Below are 25,269 nucleotides of genomic sequence, written 5' to 3' on the forward strand. Positions count from 1 at the left end.
TAGATTCCTGAGTCCAGCTATAAGACCACAAGGGAAAGAAAAAATCGCCCATCTGAGCTGCTGAATGGGGACTGGAATTCATCTGAAAAATCTCTGAGAATACAGCCCTGAAACTGCTTGTAAAACAGGGGTAAAACAAGGTGAGCTATCACATTTTCTGCTGTGCTCATCCAGCACATCACATTTACCCCAAATACAGATGGCACACTTAAATTTGACTGCAACAATTGTGAACTATATATAAACGATACCTAAATTACCATGCTCCAACTGTAAATTGAGTAAGTTCTATAATATGGATTCAGGCAAAATGACAGGGTGTTAATATACGTGCTCACATCATACCACATGTTTAACTGAAGTGAGGTAGGGATTTGCAAGGCTTGATGTATGACTTCTTAATAGATTTCCTAGCATTTTCAAGTGTTAGATAATTTTGGTTCTCATCCAAAAATCATTAATCCAAAATGAGCTATGACTGTATGTTTTTCTTTGTCTTCCTATTTTTTTTCTTAACACTTCCAAGAAAAACAATTTGCCAAGGCTGTTTTACTTTAGAAGCACAGTTACTACTGGATAGGTTAAGAAAACCCACAACTTTCATGAACTTCAACCTAAAAAAATACACTCACAAGGAGCAATTGCATAATGCTTACAGCTGACAAAACTAGCGGTGAAAAAGCTGCCCTTCCTCCCAATAAATAAAACAGTATTTAAAGGCTCTTTTACTACTTAATCAACCTTTTACTGATATACGTTTGACATTCATGAAGGAGCAAATCACCAGACCTCCTCAATTCTGAGAGCCAGGGGGAAAATTCTTCTCTAATTAAGTCAACTGCAGATTTTTGTCATTGACTTGCTAAGGTCAATGGCACTTCTTGAACGTTTTGTAAATTTATGAATCCAAAAGTAGTTTGAAAGACCCTCAAAAACTAGTTCATTATAAGCGATGAAATTCTTGACCAATTTCTGCATGCTCAGTTTGGCCTGGAAACATAGAGCCTCACTAATAAAGCCTGTGAAAGATAAGCAAGGAATGGGAAAACACAATATAAAACTTGTAAGCACTACTAGATTTCATCAGATTTGAAATAACTCAGGTAAGAGGATTTTGTGTTTTGCTTTGGAGGAAATGAAAAAGAAACAGAGGCAGTTAGGTGAAAAGGAAACCACTGGGAAAAAAAATGGTAACATTGCAATGAGAAGTTGAATGAGTAATACACAGAAAAGAGGCAAATGCAAATAGCTAAGAGGAAAAATTGTAAGAAAAATGAGAAAGCATATATAATTTTATTGGCAAATCATAACTAAATTTTTATTAAAAAAGCAAAAACAATATCCTTAAAAACAAACAAATAAACAACCCAAACAGTTTAATCCTGGCTTCCCAATTTGAAGACAGAAAATCTTGCCGATTACAGCTTGGGCCTAAGAGCAAGACAGAAATAAAGCCGTAGGTTAACAGATGAATTTTTTGTCTCCAGACCAATTAACTGACATATCTGCTATCAAGTAGAAGCAAAATGTAGATCACGAAATAGAGGAAAATAGAGAACAGGCTTCCAGTATAGCTTTTAAATACTTTATTCCTCCTAACAGTGTCAGAAAAAAGAAATGCACGAGGGGGAGGCTTTCATATGAGCACACAGAGGATCTATTGTTCTCTAATGACTTTAAATAAGCTTTTTAGTCTTACACATGAGTTATTATTTGTGCTCTTGCTTATGTCTTAAAAAAAAAAAAGGAAAAAAACACTTTTTATTTTGTATTCTAATGGCAATCAAGAATTGCCTACTTAAATATTAATCAAAAGAACAAATTTATTATCAAAAGAACAAATATTACATAAGATCTGCTAAAGGATGTTCTGTTTTTTCCAGTACAGCTACTTCCCTCTACAGAAGGAAGTCAGTTATTAACCCTCAAATCAAACAAACTTTGAATTGATGAGTTGAAATAAACCCCAGCTTTCAGTCTGATTGTCTCAGTTCATATAACTTACTGACAAAACTCTTCCACATCTAAAACTGAAGTAAATATGAAAATTTGAGAGATATATGCAGATGCACAGAGTGACTCAAGATTTGTATGCATCCACTATTTTGCGAATACTGTGAAGAACAGCTGTATGCAGAGCAGCTTAAACAGACTGCACAGTAACTAACAGTAAGCGGTTCTGACTAATAATGAACAAAATGTAAGGGGAAAACTCCCTCTACTTTTCTTTTAGAAATATGTACAACGTGACAAATTTTCCTTCCTACTTGCATTTTATGTTCCAAGCATATTTTCATGAACAAAAATAGGTTTTGCCTTCTCATGTTTATTTTTCCATTCTGTCCTACTTCTGCTTCCACCAGGTGATCTTTCACATCAGTTTCTAGCTAAATTTTACAGCTTATTTTCTGAGCCAAGCTCCTTAAAAAAGAACATGGCTGATTCACGTCCATGTAAGCTTTTTCCTTTTAATAAAACTGCTGTACTTCTGAGATTGACACTGACAAAACAAGTAAAAGACAGAGAAATCACAGCTCACAACTAGATCTTTTGATTTAAGTAGCCGGCTAGACTCATGAAGTTCCAAAAAGAACAGAGCTAAAATAAATGTTCCTGAAACAATACAAAAGTAAATAAGCAAGCACAAAGTAAATCACTACCATGATACAGTGAAAAGTGACAAGATTCCCTGCATATCAGTAGAGAATGCAAGTCACACTCCCTGATGCTTTTGCCCTCCAGGCAATTGCAGCAGTAAGGGAGAGGTTGCTGTTGCTTCTGGTGTAAGCAGTGGTGAAATAAAATCATTTGTTACAATTCCATATCCTTCTGAAAGAATTATGAATTCAGCACATCCCTTCAAGTTCCTAAAAAAAAAAAAAAAAAAAAAACAACAAAAAGAGGTTGGCCTGAAACTTCCTAACAGTAACTCAAATTCTACACAAACAGAATTTGAGTTTCAAATTATTTAATTTGCACCAAGTGTGTAAACTCCCTTTATACCTAACAGCTGTCACTCCGACAGCAACAAATTTGGCAGAAGTGCCTCTTGGTACGCAGTCTGAGCACTTCTGAAGACAGCTTGCTCCCCACTTAACGCCACAGATGTACAAAGGAAGTTATGCCACAGCCATGGGGACCAGAGAGCACGCACACCGGGAGCCACGGGAGATGTGGAAGCCTGGAGTCTCTGGCAGCCTACTTCCTATTAGTCGCAGGGAAACACCCCGCTATTTCTAGCATAATTACACCCCCTCCCCCTGAGCACATTTCCCCACTCTGTCTGGTGGCTGAGCTATCCATGGGAACACGCCTTGCCTTTTGTCTTCTGCGGTAACCCCGGCGGTGATGACAAGCAAGCAGCATGTGGGGGTGGCATGCGATTAGGGGGGAAACAGATGGTCGCAGGCTGAGGAATCTGATATTTAACACGCTTTTCTAACTACCACCGGGGGCTAAAAACAAACATTTCAGGAGGGGGAATTGTCTCATATAGTATTGCAGCAGAGTAAGACAGGAAAACTGTTTATGTCCCTGGCACAGCCCGTGGCTTGCTGTGGGATCACAGGCAGGAGAGACCCTTGGCACATCCTGCGCTCTGGCTGCCCAAACTGCTCTGAGGTACTGGCCAAGGCACAAACGGCTGCAGCCACCAACAGCTCTTGGCTGAGCCTAGAATGAAAGATGCTCTAGTGATGAAGGCTGAAGAGAATAAAGGTCTGCTGCTCTCCAATGGGCTTTTACAAAGCACACAAAGACTAAAGCTTATGCAGAAAGGAGGAGAAAAGGGATTTTTTGGTGTTCTGCTGAGGAGCCATCCCAAAGCAGGGAATGGAAGGGGACAATCAAAGAGCTGATGCTTCGATAGGGATCAAGTTATTCTCACTTCCCCATAAAGAGAGCCCAAGGGTAGCAAGGTACATGCCACCTGCTCCCTGCAGAGCACCCAGCAGCCCACCTGCCAAGCACCATGCAGGGAGGATGAGAGCTGTACATGCGCACACTTCCCCTCAGAGCAAGGTTTCATGGGTTACATGCTGTGTTACAGGAAAACGCTGTCTCCCAGACAGAGAAAGCAACATCATAAATGAAGTAACATCTTCAGCAACAACTACTGGGCTGCTTTAAAGTCTCAGGTGAATTAAATCTGTTAGAGAGATTCACACTTCGGAAATACACATGTAAAAAAAGCAAACAACAAACAAACAGTGAAGAATTTAAGGTACATTAGCTGCAAAAATTACTTTAAAAGCATTTACTTCTGAAAGCTGCAAACACGGACAATTAATAGCATTCTTGAAAGCGGAAAGTCTAAATAGCTGTCAGCAACTACACCAGCAAGTGTACGTTATTTACAACAGCAAGCAGACAGATTATCAACATAACAGAAGCACTGATTAATTGCGTAGCCTCAACTTGCAAGAAAAGCAGTGTAAAGCTCTGTGTGAATAGCAGTTTTTAAATAGGTACATTTTAGCTCCAAGCCTTCTTCTATCTTCTACTCGCTCATTTAAATAGTTATTACCACTTAATAATAACCACTGAATCAAATTGCCCTGTTAATTTTCAGAACCTTAGAAATTAAGAACCTATCTTCGCATATAGCCAGAAAAAGATTTTTCCAAGATCTAAATACCAAAGAGATACCTACCAGGTGCTACAGGCCATTGCAGACTTTGCTGCAACACTTAAAAAAGAAGATGCCTGAATACACTATCTTTCCATGATAGCACAAACTTCAAGCCAAGATTCAAAATATTTTATAGATCACAGTAAAATTGTGGTTGAAGACCTAATTAATTTTGTCAAGTATGGACTTTTTCATCGCCTGTTATGCATCTTATACACTTCCACAAAGACAATGGGAAATCTGAATAATTTCCACATTCAGCAATTATATTCAGAACCCTTTCCAAATGTACAGAACTTTTGTTCTCCAAAATACAAACCTGGCTAACAGCCAGACCTCAACAGGGTGGAAGTCTAGACAAAAGAAGAAACTCATGTCCTCATCCCATGAAAGGCAACAGATATACTTATTCTGGAATCCAGGTGGTTGTGGTTGCTGAAAGCAAAACACCTGCCCTTGGCAAACAGACATAGATGAGCACATCCTGGGTTTGAGTAGATCTGGCAGCAAACAAGGAATCAGCAGACATGAGAAAGCTTATAGAAGGAAGGTACTCACAATGTCCTGGACCTAATTCCAGCTCACAGACATTATTCCTTGTCATTGTTTCCTCCTAATAGAATCCTTACAGACTTTTTTTTTTGCTGCTGTTTGTGCCCATGTATTTCTCTATAACGCGCTTCCACATATAGCTATCTCAAGTCAGATTTCATGGTTCCAGCTGATTAAGTGCATCAGGGTTGAATTGAATGGGATGTGCGAACACCCTTACTGGATAAATTCTTCAGATGTCCCAGGGTGCGTCTGTATTTGTTACAGATCTCTGCTGAACATGGGCAAGGATGCCCAGGTACTTCACGACCAAGCCTAATGCTCAAAGCAGTAGCCTAGCTTATGCTAGTAGCATTTCAATACTTGCTTGTTCCTGATAAAGCCAGAGGAATCTTGTTTACTGGAATGCTTACTAGAGAAGGGGACCCCAGCTAGTGCATGACTTATCTAGATCACAAACAACTTCCACTAGAGAGATGCATTATGACTCATTCTTCTTTCTATTTGTACAAAAAGAACAATAAGGTCCAGCATGGGTTTTTCTGACGTTATAAAAAGAACTGACAGTGCTCATGTACTTACCAATTAGTTCTTTAAAGCCACCTCACTAACAACTGCGACAAAAGGTCTCTTCCTGACCCATGTTTTTTGTTGTTTTTTTTTCCCCCCTTACATAGGAATGTAGTGAAACAGGAGGAGCACACAGTGCCAGGAGAAGCATCTATTCTTACAGAGTAAAAAAAAAAAACTCAGGTCATTTTTATCTGCAGCACTGTTACAGCTCTTGGAATATTGTTTGTACTATAGCTATTTATGCCTATGTATACAAAACTACTATCAATAAAAGTACAGAAAGTACCATAAGCCAGTAGTAGTACATTTTAATATTACTTGATGAATATCTGCTATGTTTGTGACGTGTCCTTGCTGTTTACTAAAACTAAAGTGAGAAGCCGCTTGTGTCTGGATCTGCCTGTGATAATTTACAACTCCCTAAGGATAAGGGTGCTAAGCTTTCCTCAAACTACTTTTTCTTGGCACCAAAACTGAGCAATTATAGCTATGTCTCACACTTTGTCTTTTAAGGATGTGGCATGTTTATTACTTGTAACCAGAAAAGGACACATGTAATGATGCTTTAAAATCACTGGGTTCATACAAAACACCACAGTACTTAGTATAAATGAGAAACTTAAGTTTGTAAGCAGTTTCCATCTCTGCGCCATGTAAGTACAAACGCCCCAGGCAGAAGAGTGTACTTTTCTTGCTCTCTCTTCTGGCGGGCCAATGACACTATGGAAATTACAATCAACGGCTGGGAAAAATCCCTACCAATATTTTGTTTCTGTACTAAGAACTACTAGTTATGGACCTGCAAATTATTAAAACTCAATTACAGATGAGGTGCTATGATAAGTTGTGATCTTCAGAATCACAAGAGTAGCTACTGAAAGATTGTTTTAGCCTCATAACTTGTTGAACTGCCATCTAGACCTGCATTTTGGGTACCTAACAAATAAATGCAAAAGTCACAGCAACTTGAAAAAGACTTCAAAACTCCTAGAACTAAACCAAAAGCTCAACAACCGTGTACATAAGTGTAAATACGAAATTGGTCTTGAGCTGCAAAAGGAAAAATGTAATGCTGAACGCATAATGCTATCAAATAAAATATATTCATTGCATCAAATGAAGGATACAATGATTACTAGCACTATCCATAAATCTGAAAAGTAATACAATAGAAAGCAAACAGACAATAAAATAGGAAGAGTTTTGTAAAAATAATTCAAGTCATTACTTGTGAAATACAAAACTATATTGGTCTCATTAATCAGTTCAGAATGTTGTGTTAATGAATGAAAATTATTTCCTCATAAGGCACCACTTTTACAAGGTAGCTTCCTCTACAGCATCAACACATCTCCATTCTAGATATTAAATATGAAAACAATGAAATATGTTTTCTATAATAAAAAAAATTAAAGCTGTATATGAATTTGAAGGGTTATAAACCTAGATGTAAAACTTGCAAACAAGCATTAAAAAAAATAGAAAACAGAGCAAGTTTTAATACATCCTAGGTTTTCTTCATTTTGTTACACAGGGTATTACTTCATCTACATGTAAATAATGATGTGAAGACCTGTTTAGGAATTCTTCAATCAAATTTCTCAGCTGAAAAGTAAAAACACAAGCAAAATTACTTGTTTATGACATGGTTATCATACTCCCTATCCTTTAAGAAAAGTAACTTAAATATTCACCCAGACCTTTTGTTTTGTTTTTTTTTAAGAAATAACAGCCTCTAGGCAACGATATCCCTCGAAGATGCAAACATCTGGGTAAGGAAAAAAGAAAGTACAACAGCAAGTGTGCAGAGACAACCACTCAGACATGTCAAAAGTGCTTCTACACTAGCATACAAGAGGATTAAAAATCCTATTGAAGAAAGAAGGATGACAAAAAAAAAAAGAAAAAAAAAAAGGCTGACAACAAGGGAAGGACGAAGGCACCCAAGAGGAACTTCTGTCCTAAGACATAAAAGCAGCAGTAATCTTGATTTGGTTCAAAGAACATTTTTTTTTCCTCTTGACCACATTCCAGATTATTGAATAATTATACTGCTCAAATTTTCTTTCCTGCAAATTAGACTGGCCACAACCACACTACTAGAGCAATTGGAAGAGCTCCTGAAATCCATCGCCTCCCAGAATGCCGCAGACACTCATCTGCTCAGCATTATGAAGCCAGCTCATTCTCTCTGAGCACTCACAGTCTTGGGAAACCACCAGCACAGAGGGGTGCTTTGCAGGCTGCTGGATTTGTGCTTGGAGGATGTGAGGCTACTCAGGAGAACTGCAGTTCTTCTCCCCAAGGACTCTCAGGCAGGATCCCACCTGCACTCAACATGGGTGCCACCAGGGCAGTGCTGGGCATTTACAATAGCTTAAGCATGGTTGTCAACATAGAAGCTAAAATGCTGACATTTTTTCCAGCACATCTAACCTCTTTTTATCCATAGCCCATCAATTTATCATTTAGCTCAAATGCAGCCACAAACATGTCATCCCCACTGCAACTGCCTCTTGATGCCACTCTAATACTGCCAACCTTCTACCTACAAGAAAAGTTTTCTCTTACATGCAGTGATACCATTGATTCCTACTTGCTGATTACCTGTCACCTCTTCAAGAAAAATACATTATCTAATGAGACTGCCTGAGCATGAAACACTACAGAGAACACAGATCCCCAAGATGCTTTCAGTAATCCCTTTATATCGTTAATTTCTTCAGAGAAATCTGAGATTCCAAAGTTGACTTTTGTCTGGTAAAAACCTCCCTTTCAATATGTCATCTAACAATACTAACAAGATTCCAGGGAGAAAAAGTTAATATCCTTATTTCTAAACAATCAATTTTTATAGAAATCATTACCATCAGCTATTTAAAATCTACCCATATGCACAATACTGTACATCACAAGCAGGAATACAAAACCGTACAAACTCATAGTAAAAGAAATAGAAAAAACAGTTGGGGAATAGCAAAAATTGAGACGTTAACTTCTACACAGCGAGCATAAAGAGCCACTTGATATCAAACTCACACATGAAAAGACTGTGGCATTTAAGGTTAAGTGGGAGCATCTCACTGAGAAGTCTGAAATCAGCTACTCCTTACAGCAGAAGTGGCCACATTCCTGGAAATTAGTGCTATTACCAGTACCAACATTTCCTTCGTTTCTGCTTGTAATCCTCTTGTAAGGATATGAAGGTCTCCACGAATACCTGAGTTCCCCAGTATCAAGTGTGACAAGAACCCCAGTATCCCAAAGGTTAAGACAATTCTGCTCTGTTAAAACCACCCGAGATTGATACTTCTCTGTATTTTTATCTCCCATTGCCCTCTCTGCAACTGTGAACTCCCCCCAGTAATCACATCGACTACCAAGAGAAAAGTCAGCTGCTTTTTTCTGATCATTTTTCATCCCTTCTAACAGCATTTCTGCCACAAGAGTGTAAGTGGGATCAGAAGTGGACAGGATGTTAGTTTTAATTCCCAATTATCAAGGAGCTAGACTTCTTGTAAGTGATCCTGTTTGTGTTTTGCAGACCCTTCTGCAGACGACTGAAATGCACACAAAACAGAAGGGTTAAAGAAAATTCTGAGTACTGCACTAGGGATTATAAATATATATATTTTTATTTGTGTCAGAAAACATGCACGCTGCATTGCATCCTATTTCTTTAATGGGAAGACACATATTAGAAAAGAAATATGACATGACTATTTTAATTATGCAAAATTGTAATTGGCATTTATTGCATAGAGCTTCAGAGGGATGGGAACATGGGATGGAAAGCTGATTTTTTCATTAAATAGCTGCCCCAAGGCAGATACATTCTGAACAAAACACCTTTTCATGAGATGTACCTGTCCCACAGAGAAAACAACAAAGGGAATGAGGAGGGGGAGGTGGGAAGCCTGAGCAAGGAGAGAACGATATGAAAAGAGCCTGCTAAAAGAGAAAGGAAATGGGAGGGAGTGAGAAAAAGTAGCCTTTAAAGGAGAAGGGGCAAAAAGAGAGAAAGGAGAAAATTAAAGGAGCACACTTAAAGGGTGAGAAGAACTATAATTGGAATAAGAGAAAAAAATCTCCAAAGAGGTGGAAGGAAAAAGCAAAAAGAAAAACAACCTAATCCATGCATTCTGATCACTTCAGGGAGCAAAAGCTCACATCCGTTTTCATCTGCTGTATCACACGCCTGCCTGTATGGCATTCCTCAGTGCTCAGGAACTGCTCAAGAGAGTTAACCAGAGAAGTCATCAGGGATGGATCTGGGGCAGAGTAGTGAGAACATCCCTGCTTTCTCATCTACACGAACATCCGTCTCAACTCCTTGTAGCTGCTGAGGCCAAGCAGGAAAGCCTGGACACCGCCTAGAAAGAGCATCCCCTTGTTTATGTTATTCAGAGATTATGGGTAACATCAGAAGAAACCATCCATCCCCTAACCAGCTGCGTCCACTGCTGGTGGAAAAGAAGATTCATGCCTGGTTCTCCATAAAAGATGTAAACATTTGACAATACCAGAAATTGATACAGGGTGGCAGATGAGCAGTCTCCATTATTCATTCATTTATTTTTCCCACTGGGGAACCATGCTTACGATGCCTGCTGACACTCAACAGCAGGAAGGAAGCAGTGGAAACCATCATTCATGCTATGGTAAACAATGAATATACCAAGTAAAAGGGATCTAATTTTTAGTGCCTTCTGTGGATTCAAAATTAGAGGCTTTGATGCATCACCACTTGGCTTCTTTTACATCTCACAGTCACTGTTAACAGATAGATAGGCAAGAAGCAACTTCCTTCCCTCCAGAGGTTCATATAGAGCAGTACAAGCAGCACATGGCTCTAGGATTATTAGCTTATAAAGCAGCAGCAGAGCTTTGCTCTTGGAGGCAAAAAAAATGATGGCAAAGCAGCTGTCTGATACTTATCTCACCAGTGTGTGGGCTTTTGACTAGAGGAAATACTGGACGTGCAATACTTTTCCCTTTGCTACTCAATGTCTCTCCCAAGGTACCAAACAGAAGCAGAGAGGTATTGATGAGGCAGTGAAAAAGCACTGCATCTTGAAGTTGCTGCATTTCATAACTCTTACGAGTTTTTCCCAAAGGCCTTCTACAGATACCATCGAATTGTTCAAGTCTGTATCAATGAGAGTACACTCCTTCTCATGTTTCTTTAAGTATGTTTTAAGAACTGCTGTAATCATGGGAATACAGTAACAGGAACATAAGCATATGGTAATTACAACACAATTCTGATGGGATTTGTGCCTTTATTTGCACTCATGTGAAGCGAGTCAAATATTTCTAAGATGAAAAGGTTAGCACATTGATTATAGTCTATTTATTGTTCTTGCAATTTTACAATTTCTGGTCTATATAAAATAAACTCTACATTAATAACCATAGACAAATAAAGCTAAAAATAAGCCATCTTGTAATAACTATTTATTTTATTCCTGTCTACATATTTATTGAACTTGTGGCGCAAGCAGCATCCTCTCCATCACCCTTATGAAACATATATGTAAATATCTTCTAATTTAAAACTGCAGGTGCAAAATTCATAGTCACTAGCTGTTCCTTTAACATATGACAGAACAGATTAAAACTGGTGTAAAACACCATATGAGAAAATCAACGTTACTATAGCATAGAGGATATACATTAGCATCCCCAACTTGCTCAGCATAGAACTAGTATTACAAGGTTCCTTAATCCCAAAGACATGGAGTCAATATGCTGAAGTTTCACCACTTAACTCTTAAATTGCTTGCATTTTAACTTTCTTTCTTTAAGGAACTTTTCACGCACAAGTGGGAAAAAAGACCCTGACCTGTTGTGGCCAAGTGCACACAAAAATTAATAAGGTAATGAGCCAAAGCAGCCTCCACTGAGTTATGATCGAATTCAATGATATATTTCATTAACAACAATTCTGATCTAAGTATTGCTAGGGATAGAGCACCTGATTGACTTGGGTAGGTTATTCTGTTTTACTCTGTCTTACTCAGACGTTATTTTGCTCGTCTCTCTTCAGCACTAGCCATTTTCATGTCTGGCTAATAACATGAATAGCAGTAGAGAGGAGGGAAGAATTTCCCTTTGAGGCTCCCAGCAAAGCTGGTGCACTGTCTGAGCTCAGCCCTGCCTAGGAATGTCCCGCAGGGCCTCCCAGCCCAGAGGGCTTACAAAGCAGATTACTCTAGAGAACTTTTTAGAAGCTAGAAATGAGTTTTAAAAATATCTAACCAATCCTCCTCCTCTCTGCCTCTGGGTTTGCTGGTTTAGGTACACAATACCCATAATTTACTACAAATTACTGGAGACAACACACACTTGTAAATAGAAGACTTGATTCGAGTAAGAAATAATGTCACTTGAGCGAGGAAGAGACCCCTACATGTTGCCTTGGAGCATTCTGATGACAATTATTTTGAGCTATTCATACAAAACTGTAAACAAAAAACAAAAATACTCTGTCTTACAAACCACTGATTTAAGGCCTTAAGGAAATAGACCAGGAAGGGCATCTGAACAAAAATACTGCAGTGAATTTTAAGAGCTACACACTGCAGCGTTAGTAATAACTTTGTGTTTTTATCTCCTGAAAAATTGCATCACAAAGACTTGAGAAAAAAGATTTTTAATTACCCAGGTAAACATGCTAAAAAAAAAAAAAGTGACACATCCAGAGATACAAAAACATCAAAGGACTTGGAAATTGAAGTTTAAGGGAACCAACTATTGCTTCCACTGGAGAATCCTTTTTTTGTGGGCATTATTTAATCTTTCAGTGTCAAGAAGATTAAAGTGGTGAAGTTCTCAGTACCAGTAAAAAATAACTGTTAATGAAAATCCAGATCTCTGGACACTTAGAGCAAGCTTATAACCACAACTAACCTCTCTCTGTCTCTTTTTTTTTTAATCAATATACCATTGCTTTTAGTTGTCTTTCAGCTTTTCCTTTTTCATCATCATCCCCATCTAGATTGCCTATATCAGAAACGGCTGAAGAAAGTTTATGAAATTCACACTTGTGTAGCTTAAGTCTGTTGCTCCCACTTTGCTATGCAGTGTTGGCCAGTGAAACCAAGTCAAGTAGTTAGCTCCAAAACTCCATGTTGCACATCTCTTCCCAGCAGCAATTACAGCAAGTGTCCAGCTGTAAAAACCCAACGGAGTTCCTGCGTAGATTCAGAGAATCAAAAGCTCTATTCATTAGAAGTGCTTCACTTGCTTTCCAGTGCTTTCACTTGCTTTCTGTACAGGCATGCAGAAGGAGAGAGCTACAAGGTCAGCCCTGTTTGTGCTTTTCCCCCCGCACAGCAGAGGGCAAACCTTCATAAAGTTACCCTGAAACTCAAGATTACCACCAGTGTTACCTTACACTGTTCCTGAAGACAGTAGAGAACAGTTTACTGAGGAGAAAGAAAGGTACACACAACCAAAGACTCCTAGTTTCTGAAATTAAGAATAACCAAAACACATATCTTTACACCAATTATGATAAACAAAACCAAGGGAAAACTTAAGCCTTCTTTGAAGCTGATTTAACTACAAGAATGAAATGAAAGCAGCTGACACTTTGACTCAGCAATTGCCAAGCCAACCTTCTGAACATTCAGCTATCATAACATATGGTTTTGTAGAAATAAATTCCATTTTATGTTGTTTGCAAGGGTACTGTACTGTTACATTAAATCTTTAAGAAAAGTATGTTAAATAATATCTTAAAGAATATTTAATGTGCAGCCTCCAGGTTATGACAATGATGGAGTGATTTTACTGCTTATTACTGCAAAACTATATTTCAATGCAGAGATGAGTTAGACTGATGGTGGGATTCACTGTAACTGTCTCTTCCTTTTTATTTGCAATTACCCTGCACTTACGGTATTTCTGAATGGAAATTTTTTTTTTTTTTTACAACAAGTTGTCCCAGTACATACAGAGAACTCTTTCACTCTGTATGATGCAGCTAACTCTTTGAGGATTTATATGCTGGAGAAGAATAGCAATGAAGAGACAAATTAATCCATTTTTCTCTAACTGTCCCTACCCCTACTACACCAGTGTAAACATAGAGTATTCCCTGAGAGAATGCATTCAGTCCTTTGTACTAAATGATCAACAGCTTAGCAGAAAGAAACATCCTTGTCTTTTTTTTTTTTTTCCCTGGCTCGGAGAATGTATCTCATACCTATGAATTCTAATGATTAAAAAATTCTACCAATTACTTTGCTACATTCCACTATGCATAGTCAAGTATGTAATGCAATAAACTATGCCTGAATGGTCTGTTTACCCCACAGCAAGTTACAAGGAAAACTCTTTCCACTTAAAGGACTTGTCTCTTTGGAATGCACAAGCTGGCAAAAAGCCAGGGGAAGCTGGTGCTTAAGCAACCAAGACTGAGGAGTGCCTGTGTGCATTGCAATCTCAGCCAACCGCAGTAAATGTTATTGGAGTTTTTGTGCTGTAAAATTGCTGCTTTCATGCCCACTGCATCTGACAATAGGAATCCTTGGCCTTGGATGACAGAGGAAGGCTGACGTGCCTTCTAGTCAGATCTCTGCATCCTTAAAAAGAAGGGTTACTACTCCTATGTACTACTAATGGGTTAGCAACAAAGAAATTCATGTCAATGCTACATCCAGACAGAGAAAGATACTAAATGGAGAAGCCTTTTCTGCATGAAGAGCAAAGGAATTATGCTTTAAGGGCAGTCCTGAAGCTTTTAAAATCATTGATAATACTTAAATAGATAAAGGATATTCAAGGCTTTAGCCTTATATTTTTCAAAACAACTTGGAGATAAGCTGTTAAGATTTCCCAATCATCTATTTATTTATTGTTTTCTTACTGACTCATGTAAAAACCTCAGTATTTCTCCTATGAAAGACGGTGTCAGGCATCTGCCAATAGAATTTGCCACAGTCCTCCTCATTTCCAATGAGCAGCACGTTCAAAGTGCTCAAACATCATCCTCCCTTTAGAGTTTAAATGGAAGTTAAAATCTTACAAGGAGACTTTGTAAAAAATTTCTTTCAAATGCTTTTCTTCCCATTCTCTCTCTCTTTTTTTTTTTTTTTTTTGCTTTGTTTGCTATGGGGACATCTACAACACTATAGAATAAAACATGGGCTGCAGTTGCATTACAATCATTTGGTTCCTGTAATACTTCACGCTCCCTGGAAACTTTCATTTATTTAAAAAGCAACCTGGTTTTCCTCAGAAACAGAGTCAGGAGTAAGTATTCATCAGAACTAAGGAATAAATTAGGCACTTCACATGTTTGCACAGTTCTTTTTCTTCACTGGTAACAAAAGACTCAGTTCCAATTGAAGAGTCTTCTGCAATCAATAGGACTGGGTAGTAACACAACATTCTCACCACAGTTACTTGTTATACCAAGCTGATAGACATTTGGTGCTCTCCAAATCACCAGCTCCTTATAGTCAGTAACCATGATTACATGAACCAATTTTAATCCAGTCAAAACAAACAAAGAATTAAATCAATAACCATGCTTTCAAGCACTGGGGAAAACAAACAAACAAAACACGGAAAAGAAAAACCAACACCAACATAGAAGCTACCTAAGAAACCAGAAGACAAAGACACCTCCCTACCGTCCTTCCACAAAAGAAAGTTCTGACATTTTTCATAAATAAAACTCACTGTAGGCTTCTGAGGGAGCTTCTGAATTCTGAAAGTTATCCAGGCTCAGTGAGTAGCAGAGCTGCTAAGGAAGTGCGCTTTGCAAAACCATAAGTTCACGAGGTTGCCACTTAATGGCGAACAAATGGGAGCACATACAAGATTCACAGTGTTCTAAATGAGATGCTTGGCTTTCTTTACAATTTCTGTAGTGCAGCACACTTAAAATATTAGATGTTTCCCTGAAATAGTATCATGAAAAATCCTAAGTAGGAGTTTAATCCTAAGTAGGAGTTTAGCACAGTGATGCAAGTTGCCTGCAGTCACCCAGGCTATCCGCTGCACACCTGCACGCTGCTTGTCCCTGTAGGTTACCTGCAGGGGCTGCAAGTCATCCTCAGAAACTGAGTGAACTCCTCAGCTTTATAATTTATAGTGAAAATAAACTTCCTTTGTGACTGTTTCCTTCTCCTTTTACCTCCTGTATTATAAATTAACTTCTATAAATACGTTAGAGCCTTCTTGTCCCCACAAGAACAATCCATCCTCACTCCTGCCTGTGACTTCAGGGCTCTCCCATTAGCAAACTGCAAGCAAATTTAAATTCAAGCTCCTTATCTTGCAATTAGTAATGCCTGTAATCAAGATAGTCAAAGGAAACAATCTGTGTGCAAGCATTAATGAGAAAGGAAGGAATGCATTGTTGACTCTCTGGTTCATACATACTCTCAGGTGCAAGTTTGCTCAGTTTAAGCCATCTGACATTTAGAATCAGCTGCCCTCCCAACCTCATTAAGACTACATTTGTGCCGATATTTCGCCATGTTTCAGAATGAATTTATCTTCACAGATTTTTTTGCGTGCTTTTTTGTGATATGATTTATGATGGGGGAAGGAGGAGGAGATAGCTCTGCATCAGATCATATCTGCAGTACGATGCACAGTTGGCAGGTCGTCCCATCTGGCACGCTTTTGAGTGTAAGACAGATAATTTGTCAATCGGAATCCTTTGATTTGTGAAGAGGACGAAATCATCACTGGAAAGATATTTTGCAGCTAATGATACAGGAGGTGTGGGGGAGACTGTTCTTTGAAGGCTACAAAGGCCAAAATCTGAGGAGAAATAATTGGTCTCGGCTCTTCTTCTAAGCAACAGAGATCGAAAACTACAAAAATCTTTAAGAGAAGCACATGACTTACAACAATCAGATATAATATCTAATTGCCCACTGCTTTGCAAAATTTGATTTTGGAGGAGTGAGGGTGAGATTGGAGAACTTTAATTTGCTCTTGGCAAGCAGAATGAATGCTTAATTAAACCGAACAAATGTACATTTTTGTACATTAAGGGAACAATGCCGACAGAAGTTTGGCTTAAAAAACAAAGAAAAAGGATAAAAAGATGGATTCACGAGACTGAAATCAAATATCAAAAAGGGATCAAAAATAAATTGGTTAGCAGTCATGACTTTTTTTTTTTTAATTTTTTAAACAGCTATATTTGCCCCAAGCATATGGAACAGATAAATTCGTCGAGCCTTACCTAAAGGATATTGGCCTCCCTGCACTGATTTTTGAACGGAAGAGATTAAATGCTTCTGCAGCTACTGAGGAAGCACTGCAAGCATCAGTACATACTGGTTGGAATGTAACAGTCTCTGGCCTCAGAAAAAAAGTCAGCATCTATTTTTAAAGAATGAACTTACTCCATATACACTGAAAGCTTGCCAAATACCTCTACTCAGCATCACAAGCATTTTGAGTTTATGAGTATCCAACACGTTTGCTTACAAAGTATTCTTATGAGCATGTACATGCCCAGAAGACATTTGTCAGTTTTCATTCAGAACAGAGAGCCTTACTTTATCATTTTGCAGAATATGAAATGTTTCAGCAAGTGGGAAGAGAAAGTAGCTGTTTTACAGTACAGGAATACAGGAGAAATGGCAGTTCTCTATCAAATGTAAACAGATGATGCATATGCACTGCTAATGAAGCAGACTTACTACAGCTTAGCGCGATAATCTCCATTATAAGCTATGAAGTCATGTATACCTGATTTGAAACACAATACTAGACAAGCACCAGGAGGTTATCCACGTCTGCCTTTTCCTAGGCAAATGCAGTCTCAGTAGCATGATTCTGACCTTCTTATTTATTTTAATTTGATGTTACAGGTGACAGAGCTTCTGCCATTTCTCTTGGGATAGCCTTTGACATCTTAATACAGTTTGCTGTTAGACAGTATTTCCTGACACTTTGCTGAATCCTTCCTCTCCTCATTTTCATTCTATTGCTTTTAATTATATCTGTGTGGTATATAAAATGCTTCCTTCCATGTCGAGATGTCGGTTTCCATCAGCACTTAATTAGCCCTTAGGCTACGTGATGAGTAGAAGTTTAGTTCTCTTACCTATCCCCATATATTAATATCTCTACCCTCTACAATGTTTTCATTCTGATGCATCTAAACAGCAGAATAGCCAGCAATAACACTAGAATAAGTAACAAGAGAAATTGACAGTAATTTTGAAACAGCAAGATGCCCCAAACCAAAATTTATACTCCACCTGATACTATGTCTACAATTTCCTCTTTTCTGATGCATTTGCATGCCTCGCACAATCTATACTTGTTAGTCAGACCACGCTGCAAATTTATGTCTGCTTTGCTGTTCAGTATCACTAAAATTCTCCAGGACCATTCTCCCTCTTCTGCTCCCCCGAATATTCAACATCTCAGGACAGTTAAAATTTTTCAGTTCTAATATCATTTTATTAGTTTCTGGCCATACTATTAAAGATCTTTCCTTGTCCTTTCCTATTAACTTTTTGTCCCCAGTTGGTACTCAGAACTCTCACTATTTAGTATCATTGGGAAATTTTATTAGTGCCATTTTTACTCCTTCATCCATATAATTAATGATGATGTTAAATAAAACCAAGATTATAGCATATCCCCATGATGTGCTTTAACACAAGACCTAGTTTGATCTATTATTCTTAATTTATTATATGAGGCTTCTTCAAACCAAACAGGTCTGAATTCATTTTTCAAGAAAAATGTCTTTGGACTAGTGTCAGACCTGAAGACAAATTATGCGTACTGATACAACAATGACAAAATTTATCATGAATTAAGAGATAAGGAAAAAAAAAAGGGGAATAATACAATGTACAATGCTTAAGATGACAATGAAAAGAAGGGGCCTGTGCACCTAAGGAGTTTCCATGGAATTCAGATGGCCTATGAGTTCTTAGAATGATGGAGGGAAAAAGTAGCAAATGTACACTTCACCAGAAATGCCCACACAGCTTTTAAGCATTTGATCTTACTTCACCATGTCTGTGTTTCCTTCTCTCCCAGAATTTTTCTCTTTCCTTTTGTTCCCCAATAATCACAACTAAATTGCTTTTTATTACATGGCAAGCAGCAGCCTGGTCACTCAGTTTTAGTTCTGTATCACATGTGACTTCCCTTGTGGAAGAACTACAGTAAGGAAAGAACAGAAGAACTAGGAAGTACTTTCCAGGCACTAAAGACTTCCAGAAAGTGCAAGGACCAAGGCCCATGAGGTCCATCTAAGATGTTAAGATGACAATTTACTGTAGATTTTAACATTCACAGGTTACTTCCTACCTTCCTGTAAACCAGAGGTATACATGGGAAACCACCAATGTCCCCCTGCTTTCAGTGTAAAACAGGAGGTCTTCCTACTCTCTCAGGAGCGACTACAAAAACTGCTAGATTGGAAAAGCTGCCTAAAGTTCACCACTAACTTTTAACACAGACTCCCATGTTCACTGTACAATTTCATTTGTTTCTAATGAGAAGAAAAAAAACAGAAGTGAGAAGAAAAAGAAACTGAGGATTGCTTAGTTACGGTGGTTAATATATACATTAACTGAGATATCTTGGCAGAAAAGTAAAACATGATAGTTGAAGGGCAAATTTAAGGTGTAAAAAACAAAACTAAAAATATCCATATCAAAAAATCACAGAATTGCAGAGGTCAGAATTGACCTCAAGAGATGATTGAGTCCAACACCCCAACATCTATGGTTTTTGCATGTCTTCATTATCACTTCCATGCCTGAGCACTTGGCCTGCATTCTCTCAGCTGCCTGCAAAGGAGCTGAACATTTTCAGTATGAATTTCTGACATCATGATATGAGAAAATAGTAGCAATTTCTGTATGACAGATACTTCTGTATAACCTCTTCTAACAAATTCTAATGAGTCATCATAAACAAAAGTCCTCAGATTACAAGAACTATACCATAGAGTATTTGATGTGTGTAGAGTTACGATATTGCACACTAAGATCTCCAAATATGAATATTCCTTGTATACGGTCATTCTCCCAGCCTTTTTAGACTCTGTTTCTCTTTCACAAACTGAAACTCAGAGTTGTGCTCTAGATTTCTAAGCTTCTGTTTCTGCAGGAAAGGTTAGTCGTTTTTAACTGAAAAGCCCATCAATCTGCAACTCCCTTGTGGCTGGAGCAAAATCATGTTTGTTATGCATCACCTGGCAGATCCTTGATCAAGGACAACTGAAAAAAAACATTATTAAAATTTATTTCAAATCTTTCCATCACATGAACTACTGCTACAAGCTGTTATGAGAAACTTGGACAATTTAAGTGTTCAAATACACTGTACAAATGCTGCTGTCAAACACAGCTTCTGCCATTTTTTATATTCTGATATATTTTTTATTTAGGGGTAAAAATCCCCAAACTTCATACCCATTGCCAGAGTGAAGCATTAACATTTAACTGTATCTTTTCTTCATGGTATCTACTTAATCTAAAAACTTAGCACTGTATTTGCCATCATACCAAATGTCTATGTCGATAGATAAGCTACTACTAGTACTATCAATAAATTCCCCTCCAAATTCTGACTTATCTGTATTTTTTGGCAGAAATAAATTAGGGGCCTATGAAGATGCTCAAATATAGACTTCACGTAACTTATACTGTTTATAAGCAGACCATTACATAAAGAAAACCTTCCCACAACTCAGTCACATTCCAGAATCTTCTCTTCTCCCAGCTCCTAGTTCATTCTTCCTCTTCAACTGTTCCCTCTTCTCTGAAGACCTATTCAGATACTGCTGGTTTTTTTTATTAATCGGTTCATTATTCTTTCTAAGAGTGATTGGAAATTTTCAGGAGTGCTAAAAATTGAGAACTAGCAAATTGTTCTGAAATTGGTAGACAAATAGGCTGACTGATGGGACAGAAGCAGGAGAGGAGGACTGAACTGCATTGTGGAGAAAAAGAACAACAAAAAATAGAAGAAATTGAAAGCTCTAAGAAAAAGAACACTTTTACACCTGATGGTCCGAAAACATATCTTCTCTTGAATTTTACACCTACTAAAGCACCTCTTTAAGAGAAATAAAACATTTTCTAGCAAACCGTGCACAACAGTTCTCCTCTGACATGAATTTCTAAAGTTAGTAGCAGTACCTTCCATGAAGACTACCACACCTCATGTGATGAGCATCCAATAAATGGATTTTAATAGTTCTCACTTCTCTTCTACCCAGCTTCTTAAGGGAAAGCTAATTCTTGTTGGTCAACAGAAGCAACCTATCAAACTCAAACTTGTAGATTAACAGAATTCCAACCGCAATCAAACCCTTTAAATTATGAGGGTGTTGCTATATTCATCAAATCAACTCAAGACTAAAATAAAACAAACAGATGTTTGCATAGGCTGAAGAGGAGGTAATTTAACTTCTATTCACAAAAAGTCAGTATAACTGAAAACAGTTCAGTAGCAGTTATTTTCAATCAGAACCTTTTCTATCCTAAATGCTTTGAAAATGATCCCTCCTACCCCTAGCTAAGATAAGCATCTAACAAAATCATCCAGAATATAATAGTTGAGTTACTGTGTTATCCATTAAAATCACACAGGAGGGAAGAGAGGGAAGGTTCCTTTGTATCCAGATGCATTAAAAGATGACTGGTGAAAAAAATGACATCCTTCTTTGAAAGGAATATCCTACTCATGCTGTATTACTTATCATTTTAGCTAAAGAATATACAACACTAAGAGAGTGCCCAAGGGTCACAATTAAATAGCCTTCACTTTCTAGCACAGATCTAGAGAGATCTACATACTACTAAAAAAACCAAAACTATGTAACTATGCAAGTCATTAAGAAGAAAAGTTATAAGTAGCACAGAAACTATTAGCTTAATTACTAAATTCAACTGTTGTTCCCCCCCCCCCCTCCCCCCCTAACAAGGAACACAATTTTTTTCATCTACTGCTGTAGGTTTAACCACGGTCTCTATCAGACAGCGGGCTTGCCACAAGAAGATTGTAACAAAAAGACAGAGGGCTTGCCTAGAAATGTGTCAGTTCAGACATAAGAAACCACCATGAACAAAACAAGTCAATTTCCCAAGCAATATTCACATACGTGCTGGATTAAAACATCCGGTTCCTCAAGTAAAGCAATCCCCCCCATCGTGCTGCTGACTGACACCAGACCATCTATGGTCTTTTAATCTTTCAGCAGAAAAAAATAAAGCAGCAATACTTCCATTTTGTCAATTACTAATATAGTAAAAATGTGTTTAGCAAGCTGAAGCACCTCTAAAAACAAGTCTGATCTTGGGAAGAGGAAAATAAGTTCATTAACTGTATTATACGACTGCCAGCACTACTAGATTGAGTGTCCATGTATCACTGATTTAATTCTTTGACAGCATGAAACAGCAACTGCAAGCGCTTCCATTGGACAGAACACAGGGAAGGACAGAATTGCACACATCCGCAGACAGAGAAGAAAGGCAAGCACAGAGGAAAAGGGGGGAGGGGAGCAAGGGAAAAAATGAACTTTTAGAGCATGCTGGGTGCTCCTTCCAGCTAGTCACAGTCTCACCACAGATGACACTCTTAACATACACCATAGTGTTAACTCCTGCCCTGTCAAAAAAACAACTTTGTTTTGTTCTGCCGAGAGGCTGAGATTTGCTGTGGGATTAGCTGAACTTATTTTGGCTGGGGTGTTAAGGATTGCAGAACATTCCTCAAGGCTGACCAACTTGCACCAGCTGGCAACTCCCAAAAATTTCCAAAACAGAAAAGCGCCCAAACCTAGAAGACTGATAACATTTACTTCTTACTCCTATGACTTTAAAAGGCCAGGAGGTGTAAGAATTTAACATAAAAAAAAAAAAATCCAAAATTTTTAGCAGCTTTCTCTTGCTATCACATATTTCATTTGGAAAGGAGGGGTTGATGGATAAAACAGCAATCTAAACATACTGACTTATTTAACTAAACCAGTCTATCTTTTGGATAACACGAATTGTCTAACAAATTTCACCTTCATGAACGTTAAAGAAATGATACATCTGCATAACATAACCTATATCACGTATTACCATACTTCTGAGGTCCTTGCAGATTAAATATTGAATGAGTTGAAAATGCAAAAATAAACTGGTAATGCTCATTTTTCAAGAATTTAAGCCCCTGACATGGCAACCCATACTCATTCTTTAGAGCATGATGCCTTTTCAAAATAAATAAAATCATTGAATCCATGCGCACAACTGCTCATTAGCAGATTAGTTTAGACACAACAGCAAAGTGGCACTCGACACTAGGAAGACAACACTGTTCTGCTCTGCAAAATAATTCTGTCCAACAAATCAATTCGCAATCTGTAGGCAAAATATTTCTCCAAACCCCCTCTAGTGGTTCACATGTAGGACAGTTCACTGCAATCAAAAGACAAATTGTTCCGTAAAAGCAAAAATTCTTGTTTCAGGCTTTGCTGATCTACTGGGTAACAGTCAAATTCTTCTTCCAATCAGTCTGTCCAACCCCAAGAAAGCTTGTTCAATCATACAACAATAACAAAAAAAGGAACCATGAGGCTATTTTTTTTTTAACATTTAGAAAAAAAGAAAAAAGGTCAAGATTTGTTTTCCTGTAGCAAGATGTATAAGCAGGTACTTGTTTCATATTCATCTTGCTCCCATCAACCATTCAAAGAAGTTGGAGGATGAAAGCCATGGAAACACACTTTGGAGCTGCTGTTCCATTTTCTGACTGTACAGCTCTCTTCCTCGACTTGTAGTGCCCTGTCCAGAAACCTGTAAGTCCTCTTCTCCTGCCCACAGGGAAACTAAAGCACCTACTGGAATCTTCTAAACTTGATGAGGTAGTAAAAAATTTATTTTACATTATTATGAAACTGAATTTTATGACAGCTTAACAAACTTCATCATATACTTCAAAAAGTGTCAGTAAAGCCTAGTCACTTGCAACAAATTGCATTACATAAGAAATCATCAATAGCTATTGCTTCATGTAAGTACTGCATTTTAAAATAACTGAAACGATCTTTAATACATTATGAGCTTCTACTCTTGCTTATCCTACAGTACTTTTGAAAAAGAGACATTTACGAAATTTCAAGTAAAATCAATTTTAAAATATAAAATTATTTAGATATTTTATTAGGCAATTTTGTAAGAGAATGGAAAATAAAAGGGTATTCAAACTATGGACAAATCGTCCTCTTCTTACCATGACCAGGGACAGACACTGAAACAGTACCGGTCTGTACTAGAAATGAGCTGGCAGTATAGTCCTCATCTGTATCAGAGTCCTGAACTGGCTGGCTGGCATTATTACTTAATAACCACCTCTGGTTGTCATGGAGATTGGGTGATGAAGGAGGGGAGTGTAAATGTTCAGTAACTGATGGACTAGATGAGGAGGATGGCATGGGAGGACCTATGGAAAAAAAAATATTAAGAAATGGGTCAAGATATGATATGAACAACAAATCAATTCTTTTTGCATCAGTGAAAGGCAAATTGTCTACCCCAAGTTATAAAAAGATGGAAAAAGAAAATATGACAATAATATGTAATATACTGGTTTAAGCACTTTACAATACATAAGGCAATGCTGTGATTTGCTGTTCCAATGTACAGCGTATATCACTCTTCTAGAATTCCAGTGTCTCCAGTAGAAGGACAGAAGAGCAAGTGCCAACTGAAATCAAGTAATTGCTGTGCAGTCAGTTGGGAAATATAGTATTTTCTATTTTTTAAGCATTTATTTTCTCAGGTCACTGTCACAACTGAAGCAATTCTGTTTTGTCTAACAAATACTAATACGTAATGCAAACACACTCATTGCACTCCCTTTCAGTTCTCATCTCTCCTAACCACATAGACTAGCAGAACAGAACTACTCAAGTATATGGCCAAATACACGGCTTCCTCTTTCACAGGATCATACTTGTACTTAGGGAAGAAAATAATACAGATTAGCAGAGAAACAGTTTTCCAAGCTCACAGATACAGAAACATGCAGCCTTTAATTTCTACCCTACGAGTTATCCTGACAAGAAGTTTTTGACAGTATTTTTTCAGACATGGATACTATTTAAAATCCATTAGAACGTTTCATCTGTCAAACCTGAGTCTATCTGCACAAGTTTTTTTAAAACGCATATGCAATGACTGCTTCTCATTTCTAGATCTTGCAAATACCACAAAGACATCATGAGGGACAACAAATTTAAATAAAGCTTTAGGATATCATAACAAAGCATTTAGTCTTTCAATAAAACCCAATAAGCAATGAGGAATTACTTAACTTATCCTGCCACAGAAATTCAGCACAAATCTCACTTAAGATGTCCACAGACCAAACCCACAGGGGCCTGCAGCCTTGAGGAGTTGTCTCCTCATAAGGAGGCCGCTTCCAGTAGACAGAGACCTATGCCATGCCTGAGCTGAAGTGGTCTTCCTTAATGAGAATTTATTTTTCAGAATCCCAAGATTATT

General features: G+C 37.9%; 1 protein-coding gene across 4 annotated transcripts in view; it reads right to left on the bottom strand.

Moving 5' to 3' along the window:
- The window catches only part of TENM3 (teneurin transmembrane protein 3), a 304,193-nt gene that overhangs the window by 140,945 nt on the left and 137,979 nt on the right, over window positions 1-25,269 (bottom strand). Inside the window, exon 3 of one of the 4 annotated variants that reach the window (XM_065736563.1) lies at window positions 23,996-24,205. The exons of the other annotated variants lie outside the window; for them this stretch is intronic. Within the exon in view, the coding sequence (XP_065592635.1) occupies window positions 23,996-24,205 (210 nt within the window). The remainder of the gene's footprint in view (window positions 1-23,995; window positions 24,206-25,269) is intronic. 4 annotated transcript variants of the gene reach the window in all.

Source organism: Cyrtonyx montezumae, unplaced genomic scaffold (genome assembly GCF_038088225.1).
Source record: "Cyrtonyx montezumae isolate F1298 unplaced genomic scaffold, pur_monq_1.0 scaffold_2, whole genome shotgun sequence".
Classification (NCBI taxonomy): domain Eukaryota; kingdom Metazoa; phylum Chordata; class Aves; order Galliformes; family Odontophoridae; genus Cyrtonyx; species Cyrtonyx montezumae.